At 49.9% G+C, this 9660-nt stretch overlaps 1 protein-coding gene and 1 pseudogene across 1 annotated transcript in view; one reads left to right on the forward strand and one right to left on the reverse strand.

The window, feature by feature from the left end:
• Positions 1 to 7546, reverse strand: part of Aqp7 (aquaporin 7) — a 13735-nt gene extending 6189 nt beyond the window's left edge. Inside the window, exons 1-2 of the mRNA XM_031376750.1 lie at positions 7231 to 7546; positions 4378 to 4495 (exon numbers count right to left, since the gene is read on the reverse strand). Coding sequence (XP_031232610.1) covers positions 4378 to 4476 — 99 coding nt within the window. The 5' untranslated portion in view covers positions 4477 to 4495; positions 7231 to 7546. The remainder of the gene's footprint in view (positions 1 to 4377; positions 4496 to 7230) is intronic.
• A 1654-nt stretch (positions 7547 to 9200) lies between these two features.
• LOC116097232 lies at positions 9201 to 9299 on the forward strand (annotated as a pseudogene).
• The last annotated feature ends 361 nt before the right edge of the window (positions 9300 to 9660 follow it).

The following is a 9660-nucleotide window of genomic DNA, read 5'->3' on the forward strand; positions in this document are numbered from 1 at the left end:
GATGCAAGTCCTGCTGCCTCAGCTTCTGGGGTTCTGAGATTACATGTATGTGCCACCACACCTGGCTTCAAAGCCATTTGTTTGTTTGTTTTTGTTTGTTTTGTTTGTTTGTTTGAGACAGAGTTTCTCCGTGTAGCCCTGGCTGTCCTAGAACTCACTCTATAGACCAGGCTGGCCTCGAACTCAGAAATCCACCTGCCTCTGCCTCCCAAGTGTTGGGATTAAAGGCATGCGGTGTGCCACCACTGCCTGGCCTCAAAGCCATTTGTTAATGGTGATGAGCATGTGACCAGGCTTCACACAATATGGCCCTGTGCCAGGTCTGCCAACTGGCAAGGCGTGCTGCCCTGATTCATCCGTCACCCGGGTTGTGTTGGGATAGCTAATTTTGGAAGTTTCAGCTGCTCTTGAAAAAAACAAGACTATCTGGGAACACTGGCCTTTGCTCCACTCTTCATGACAGCTGACATCTGGACCAGATGCAGTGACACCCTTATACAGACTGGGGCCAAAGCCCTTCACGTCATTCCCTCCTGCTGTGGCATCCGAGTTTGCAATCCTTGCCCTGTAGCTCACATGCTCCAGGGTCTCCAGGGCCCTGGTGGCTCCAGACCTTCCTCTCCCTGGTCAATGAATATAGCCCAGCCTACCAAAGTCCCAGCAAAAGCCAGGAAACCCGCTCCGAGAACAATGGACCTCATCCAGCTGTAGTATGTAGGGCCCAAGGTCACATTAGCCCTTTTTGGCAGAACCTTTACCCTAGTGATTTACTGAGCTTCCTAAAACCACAAAAGCCCCCACTTCTTGGCACAGGACTGGAAACTGAAAATAACAATAGCACACTGTCCCTCAGAAGTCCTGCCTCACCAAGCTCTTTTTACAGGCATTCTTTTTCTAAGCCCCCCCAGAGAATGAGTGGAGCAAAGGCTGCTGCTCCCCCACTCTACAGATGGGACCTGAAGCCCAGGTGCTCTGGAACTACCCAGGGACCAAAAGCAAGTCGCCTTATCCAAGCTGGAGGAGAGCTAACCAGCCAGGATCTTAGCAAGCCTCCCATCTCTATGCTGAGGGACAGAGCAAAGACATGAAGGATGGTCAAGACAGATTGGCCTGACCCAAATTTGATTTAGGCTTGGGCAGGTGATTTGGTCTCATAGAACCCATCATTTCCCCATCTGTAAAATGGGGGTGATACTAGTACCCATTTCAGGCCAGGTGTGATGGCACACTCTCGTAAGCCCAGTATGCAGGAGGCAGAGGCAGGTGGACCTCTGTGAGTTCAAGGCAGTTTAGTCTACAAAATGAGTTTCAGGATAGCCTGGGTTATATAGAGACCCCGCCTAAATTAATAATAATTTAGTACCTATTTTACAGGCCATCGTAAAGATTTGGGAAGGTGCTGCATGTGAGAAGCTTAACATGGTGGTGCTTAGTATGCAGTAGGTGCTCAATAAGATTCAAAATCAAAGAAAGGAAGCCTAGCATGGTATCACTCATGAGATAGGCTGAGATAGGAGTCCAAAACTGAAGTTAATTGAGACTCCATAGAAATATTTTATTTCAGATAGATAGATAGATAGATAGATAGATAGATAGATAGATAGACAGACAGATAAAAAATTTAAAGAAAAGAAAGAAATGTCAGGTGTAGTGGCACATACCTTTAATCCCAGCACTAAGGAGACAGAGGCGGGCAGATCTCTGTGAGTTAACAGGCCAGCCTGGTCTACAAAGTGAGTCCAGGAGAGGCTATTACACAGAGAAACCCTGTCTCAAAAAACCAAAAAAAAGAAAGAAAGAAAGAAAAAGAGAGAGAGAGAGACAAAGAAAGGAAGGAAGGGAGACAGACAGAGAGAGAGAGAGAGAGAAAGAGAGAGAGAGAGAGAGAGGGAGGGAGAGAGAGGGAGAGAGAGAGAGAGGGAGAGAGAACCTGGTGAGATGACTTAGCAGATTGGCTCTTGCTGCCAATCCTGGCAACTGGAGTTCAAAACTAGAGGAAGGACAGAACCTACTACTGTGTGTGCTGTCCTCTGGCCTTCAAACTCATATTGTAATAAGCTTGTGCCCACACAAAGAAAAATAATTAAAACATTCAAAAGGAGAGACTAGGGGTGCAGCTGGAGAAACAGTGATGGAACACTGACTGCACATGCATGAGACTCTGGTTTGATCCCCAGCACTGCCAGAAAAGAAAATTTAAAAGGCGATGTAGGCAGTGTCACACCGTGTGCGCAGTTCCCGCTTCACCTCCGTCTTCAGGGTGGCACCCTCTGGCCTCCTACATTCCAAGGTTTAACAGCCCTCACAGGACTGGAATGTCTTGTCATAAATAAATTACTTTGCTCTGAGTTGAGGAGGATCAGGCTGTCCTCCCCACAGCTCAGGAGCCAAGAAGCTAAGGATGTGGGTGAGGGATACAGAGAGGAAAGAATAGCTAGGGTGACCCTAGTGACATGCATGTGCACATGTATACACACAGACACACACACGCACACACACACACACACACACACACACGAGTACACACACATACACATGCATGCATGCACATGCACACAGGCACACATGTGCACATACACTCGTTTTTAAAATTATCTTAATTTTTAAAAACCACCCAGGTGGTGTTGGTGTACGCCTTTGATTCCAGCTTAGGAGGCAGAGGCAGGTGGATTTCTGTAAGTTCAGCCTGGTCTACAGAGCAAGTTCCAGGACAGCCAAGGCTATACAGTGAAAATCAGTCTCAAACAAAACAAAACAAAAAACAAAGCAAAACCAAGCTGGAGATATGTCTCAGAGCTTAAGAACACTGGCTGCTCTTCAGAAACATCTGCACTGGAATTACAAATACCCACATACATTTGTAAAATTAAAAATAAAATCTTTTTTAAAAATTAATAATAATTAACAAGGAACCGATCATACATATGCTGGGTGCTGGCACATGACCTCCATGTAAGTCTGTCAGCCAGATGCTATTGTTCACATTTGTCAATAAAGAATCTAACCCTGAACTGTTACAATGCCCGTGGAACATTATACAGCTGAGCCAGAACTCAGACCCAACTCCCAACAGCAGAAGCTGGGATTCCACACACTAGGAAACTGGGAAGTCAGGCTCAGACCTACGGAGAGACCTGCTCCGGCCAGCTGTTGACAGTCGGGGTTAGGACAAAAGCCGAGATGTCCAGAGTCCCTCCCACGTCATTAATTCTGAACAATTTTTATAACCACCCTCATAGTGAACTTTACCTCTTTCGTTCCAGCCCAAGTCTCCCTTGAGCACCGGCGTCCCCTATTTATACTTCCTGGATCCCTCCACTGGCATCTCATCCCAATTAGCTTCATCTCTAAGCCTGTACTGACCCTGTGCTCCAGAACAGCCCCTCAGAGCTTCCCCTCATCTGTGGCTGCAAAGTCTTCCTGATGCATCTACAGCTCTCGAAACGTCTTCCTGTCCATCCCCGGCTCCATCATCCCTCAGTCTCCAACCTCCTGATGGCAGGCAGGCTCCTCTCCACGGCTACCTTCTAAAATCCAAGCACCACCATAGCATTCTACTACTTCTTTAAAAGTGTGTATGTGTATGATGGGAGTGGGGTGCGCATGCCCCCGTGGAGGCGTGTGTGTGGGTCAGAGAACAGCTTTAAGGAGGTAGTGTTCTCCTCCCAACTCTACCTTAGCTCCAGGGACTGACCCTGGTCATCAGAGTTGCGCACCGAGCACCTTTGCCTGCTGAGCCACCTAGCCTTCCCTTCATTCCCGTCTGACAGACTACCCATTTCCCTCAGATCAATTCTCAAAGGTCTCCCCACCTCTCATGTAGCACAGTACTGGTCTTGAACTTGCTATGGAGCAACAAGACAAAGGACCCAACAGCCCTCCCTGCCTCAGCCTCACGAGTGGGCACCATCAAGCCCAGGTCTGGCATCGTTTCCTTTTTGTTTGGTTGAGTCTTTGTACTTAGCTTCGTTTTTGTTTTGAGACAACGCCTCACAGTAGAACCCTGACTAGCCTAGAACTTGCTGTGTACAGCAGGCTAGCCTCAAATTGACTTCAACCCTCCTGCCTTAGGTCTCCCAAGTGCTGACACTGCAGACAGGAGCCATCATGCCTTGCTCCCCAGTCTCCTCAGTACTGGTTTTCCTTCCCACCCATCCACCAACCCCTGACTCTACTCTATCATGGTCTACGTGAGCCCTTTTCCATCCTAAAAAAGACTTGATGAGAAAGGCCTTCTACTTTCCTCTTCTTTCCCAGATCCCAGCTCAGAGGCAGGGGAAGGAATGATATGACCCTGGGGTCAACAGTAAGGAGGGGCTAAAGGGACTGCCTCTGTCGCCCCCCCACACACACACCTAAAGCCACCCACCAACTCACCATCATGACAAAGGTGCTCAGGAACTCCGCCAGGAACTCTCGCACCGTATTCCTCTGTAGCACTGATTGTATGGATTCACGCACAGACCCGGGGGCCATTGTGGAGTCGTGGGTGGACCTGAAGCAGCAGACCAAGCCAACAAACAGAAAGGAGATTCAAGTCTGCCTCCTGCCCATCGGCCCTTCAGCCCATGGCTGAGTTAATGGGTAACTCAGTTGCCTCTCCCCAGAACCTTCTCCTCCCCAGGGCAGTAGGGAGAGCTGGGATGGACACACTCAAAAGCCATAGGGACATGACAGGTAAGAGGACCCAGCTAAGGCCTCTTCTGCTTCTGCCCCAGACTGAATAGGTAGGAGGGGTGTGTACCAGTGTGGCCGATTTGCAAAGGGGGTAGGCAGGGAACTGAAAGTGCAGTCTGTTTTGGGGCGGGGCAGGGTCTGGGGTAGATGGGAAAGAGAACTCAGTTGCGTCTGTCTCTCTGCAGAACTTGAGTTTAGGAACAGCGGGAAACTCTACCTGTGAAGTTTGGCAAAATCTGATGCTGGGCTCTATGAACAGCACAGAAGCCTGAGAACAAATAGTAGGTTCTTCAGAAGGTGGGGGAGGGGTTCAGCAAATGTACTGGGTTCTACAACTGGGCCAGTACGGAGATGCTTGGGAGTGAATGGATGAGCGAGCCATGAGAAGGAAGAAAGGAGAGACAGGGTCTCACTTCCCCGAGGACCCTTAGTGCCAGGCCCACAGATGTGCAGCGATCACCAAATAACCGAGAACAATCTTAACCAGATTGACACCAGAGCTTCCCAAGGGAGCCTGACACTTGGTAAACGTTTGTTCAATAAAAGCTTTGTTTGATGGACGGATAGATGAAGACAAAATGAGTTTCAGGCACCAGTGTCTGTTAGGGGGTACAGGGCTGGCGTTTGGGGAAGATACTGGCTGGGTCTCAAGGGTGAAGAGAAACAGGACAGGTGTGGCTGGGTGGGCCTTGGGGAAGTGGGGAGAGACACAAAGTCTAGGCATTTAAGGTATCAGTGTTTAGAGGAGAGCCATGACAGGGAGGGAACATCAAGGACTTCTAACATCCTTGACTTCTGGCTGGAGCTGAGGAGAAGGTCACCCCTGTGTGAGCTGAGACCACAGGAAGGAGAGAGAGGCTGGGAGGGGCGGAGAAGGCTGTTTTCACCTGGCGTTCAAGTTGCTGGTCTTATGAAGTGGGTCTAAAGCCAAGAAGGGAGACATGGCTGAAACAGCAACGTTGTCTATGCCAAAGGAGCCGCTGGGGCTTTAAGACCAGTGAGAGGGCACAGAGGGCGATCATCTATACTCTCGGCACTCAGCAATGAGTTGGAATAAGCATGCTTGCCTGAAAGGGCAGTAAGGACTACAGAGATGTAGAAACCAGAGGAAGGGAACTAGGAATGCATCGGCTGCCCAAGACGTGGGACCGGAAGTACAGTAGTCTCGGGAAGCCTTACTGAGGGGCCTCATTGGAAATGAGTGGAGGGGCTGACGGAGTAACCATGTGGGTAAATATGGGGAGAGAGTTTCAGGAAAAGGGAAGAATTGCTGAGGGAGTCTGAGCATGTGTACAGACTGAGGACAGCACGGCTCTCCAGCCGGGAGAGCAAGGCTTGGAGCGGAGGCTTAAGGAGGTGAAAAGATCCGAACCCTGACTAGTGCAGACTCTGGCTGAACCCAAGAGTCAAAAGGTGATGGATTTGGTTCAGCTAGTTGCCATTTACATAGGGCAGGCAGAACCTGTTCACCAGTCCTGTATCCTCATCTCGATCTTCAGAGCTTCCCTTAATCTGATATCGGCTGTGCTGTGGGACGTCAGACACAGGTGGGCTGGGCCACATGGGCTACTGGGTGGGTGGAAAAGAAGGGACCTAGGAGAGGAGCGGCCCTCAGGAGAAGGCTGGGGGCAGGACAGGAGAGCAACTGAGGTGTTCTGGGCCAAGGATGGGGGCTAGAATTGGGGGGTATGAGGGATGGTTACCCCTCCCCCCTGGCAAGTCTGTTTGAGCCATTGTTTTTCTGAGTTTTAGATGCTGTGGAACCAGAGGAGAACCTAGGGCTGAGTGAGGGACACAGAACTTGGCCCCATATTTCCATTAAACTTCAGTTTCTCAGGGGAGAAGCAATCAGGACAGCGCTTGCCAGGGCTATCCCAAATCCAGGCAAGCAGGAGGGAGGAGGAGGAAGGCGGGGAGGAAGAAGGAGGGAGTGCCTCAAATAATCGTGAGAGTGTCCTGTAGTCCCACTCCCCTCTACTCATGCTATCCCAGGACCCTGGGCCTCAAGACCAGGCTCCTCAAAGGCTCTCTTGACCTCCCCAAGTCCGCCATCTACCCAGTTTTGGATTTGGATGACGCAATGCCAAAGTTGGCCCTCCCACCTCCCTAAAACCTGCCCTGTATCCTATCCTCTTCTCAGACTGTCAGGGTAACTCCCCAGTTGCCCTCAGCAGCCAGGCTCTACCCAATTTTCTCTGGATGAAGCATCAATTTATATCCCTAACCTTAAAAGCAAAACCCCGAGGACGACTCTGGGGAAGAAGCCAGCAGCAGACCCATCTCTGACCTGCCTCCCTTCTGCCCAGTCTGTTTGCTCTTTTCTCCTCCCTCCACTGGACCTTTCTGATGGTGCGGTCCAATGCACCCTCCATTCAATGCTCCACTCAGCAGCTCTGGCCCTGCCACAGTCAAGTGACAGCCGATTTGTCCATGTCACACAGCCACATAGGGCTGAACCAGGGCAGAGAGCCTTACTCCAACCCCTGATGAACTTTCTTTCCCAAGCAATCCCTGCTGGGCTTGCCCCCAAAAAGCTCCCCTGTCCGAGCCTACCTGCAGGTAGAAGTGCTCTGTGTCTTTTAGCCTCCGTCTCAGTCCCTCTGTGAACGTCCCAGCTGGTCTTGATTCTGTCTCTCCATCACAGAAGCATGTTCAAACTGCAACTGAACTGGATGGAGCTGGACAGTCTCTCCCAAGTCCTTACTTAGTGCCGGCCTCTTGGCCTTCCGCAGGGTGGCTTTGAGTTTTGTTGTGTTTCTCCAGGGAAGAGGTCAGTAGGGCAAGGGTTTGGCTCATGCCACTTAAGCCAAGTCCATACACACTGCCCAAAATAGCATCTCTGCTCTTGCCAATAGCACCGTGGAGCCTGAGTTCTGAGGCAGCCTTTGTGAGGTCAGAAGTGGAGTTCCAGGTGTGAATTCTGGGCCTCAGAGTCCCAGAGAAAAGGCTAGTACTATATGCCAAGTGTCTGGCTTACCTCTTAAGACCAGAGCCAGGGTAGCCTGCAGAAAGCCACAGAGGCTCCTGAGACCTGGGCTATAGAGAAAGCTGTGTAGAGGGGGATGTAGATAGAAGTTTCCAGAAATTAACAGAAAGGTGGAAGGACTGGAAAAACAATCCTGGGTTGGTCCTCAAAGAGCCCTCAACCTGAAGGAGAGGGAAGAGAATTAGACCCTCTTCTCTGGGGTCCTCATCTGGGAGAAAAGGAAAAAAGCAAGACCTGGCTTCCTGGGGTCCCCATCCCAGGCCCTGCCTTCTGAACATTGCTTCTCTTAGGAAAGGCATGCCGAAGACTCCATGAGAAAAACCAGGCTAGACCAACACAGGGCTGGGGCTCAAGACAGTAGTGGGATCTCAACTATGGGGGTGAGGTCGGGAGTGAGCTGAAGACTGCCTGCAGCCAAAGAGGTCCTCTGGGACCCAAAGAGGGCCTGGTGGGACCAGGAAGAACAGGCAGACACAGCGGAAGCCGCACTGCTGAGGCACGAGGGTGGGTGTTTGCCTTCGAGAGGCAGGTGATAGGCAGGAAGCCCAGGGAGACACACAGTACCTCAGTGGGAGAAGTTATAAGATGTGGTTGTCCAGAAGTCTTGTATGGGAATGAGACTGTCTTCTAAAGACCGCTGAACAGGGTGGCAGGTGTCTGTAGTCTGCACCCATGAGGCAGAGACAAGAGGAACACAAGTTTGAGCATAGCCTGGGCTGCCTAGAAAACTCCAGGCCATCACTAATAGTAATCCCAGCATTGGAAAGCAGGGGCAATGAGGTCAGACTGGTCTACAGAGTGAGTTCCAGACCAGACAATGCTCTATACAGTGAGAGTCTGTCTCAGAGACTAAGTGAAGAGTTGCATGCCTACAGTCAGGAGTTCAAGGTCATTCTCCACTGCATAGTAACTTTAAACAGCCTGAGCTATGGCTACCCTGAGACCCTAGCTTTATTTTATTTCAAGGCAGGTTGGTTTTTTTTGTCGTTGTTATTGTTGCTGCTGTTTTTTTGTTTTGTTTTGTTTTGTTTTGTTTTGTGTAGCCCTAGCTGTTCCTGGAACTCACTCTGTAAACAACACTGGCCTCAAACTCAGAGGCCAGCCTCTGGAGCTGCCTCTGCCTCTGGAGCATGGGGCTTAAAAGGCGTGGCCACCACCCTGCAGAGGCCTGTTCTTTACACACACACACACACACACACACACACACACACAATTCAGGTGAAACCAGTATTCCTGTCTGTGCTACATTAAACAATTTCAGGGAGTCCCCAAGTATGAAGCAGAGTTAAGAAAAGTAGCTCAATTTCTAGAAAGTTTGCCCTGTGTGTGAGCACCATATTGAAAGACTGGGAATAGCGGTTCACTGGCTGGGCCACTGTGGTGCATGCCTTTAATCCCAGCATTCGGGAGGCAGGCGGATCTCTAAATTTGAGGCCAATCTGGTCCACAAAGTGAATTTCAGGACAGTCAGGGCTCCACAATCAAACTCTAATTTTGAAAAAAAAAATTTTTTTTAAAGAAAGAAAGAGGTGCTCACTCCCTCTTGGCAGCACATATCCTGAAATTAGAACAACACAGAGATTAGTATGGTCCCTGCACAAGGATGACATAAATTTAAGAAGTGTTCCATATTTTGTTGTAAATTGTGGGGTTTGTTTGGTTTGGGTTTTGGGGTTTTTTTGTTGGTTTGGTTTGGTTTGGTTTGTTTTTTTTGAGACAGGATTTCTCTGTGAAGCCCTGGCTGTCCTGGAACTCTCTGTAGACCAGGCTGGCTTCGAACTCAGAAATCCCCCTGCCTCTGCCTCCCAAGTGCTGGGATTAAAGGTGTGCGCCACCACCACCTGGCATAAATTGTGTTCTAATTGAGCTTTGGAACAGCTCATTTTAATGTTCTAGAGGCTGGACTTGTGTTGGGAAATAAAACTAAACCAGGACTATAGGGGTTGGGGGAAGAAAAAAGAAGAGGAAGAGGAGTAAAGGGGAAGGGAGGGGAGGAG

This window comes from Mastomys coucha, unplaced genomic scaffold (genome assembly GCF_008632895.1).
Source record: "Mastomys coucha isolate ucsf_1 unplaced genomic scaffold, UCSF_Mcou_1 pScaffold18, whole genome shotgun sequence".
Classification (NCBI taxonomy): domain Eukaryota; kingdom Metazoa; phylum Chordata; class Mammalia; order Rodentia; family Muridae; genus Mastomys; species Mastomys coucha.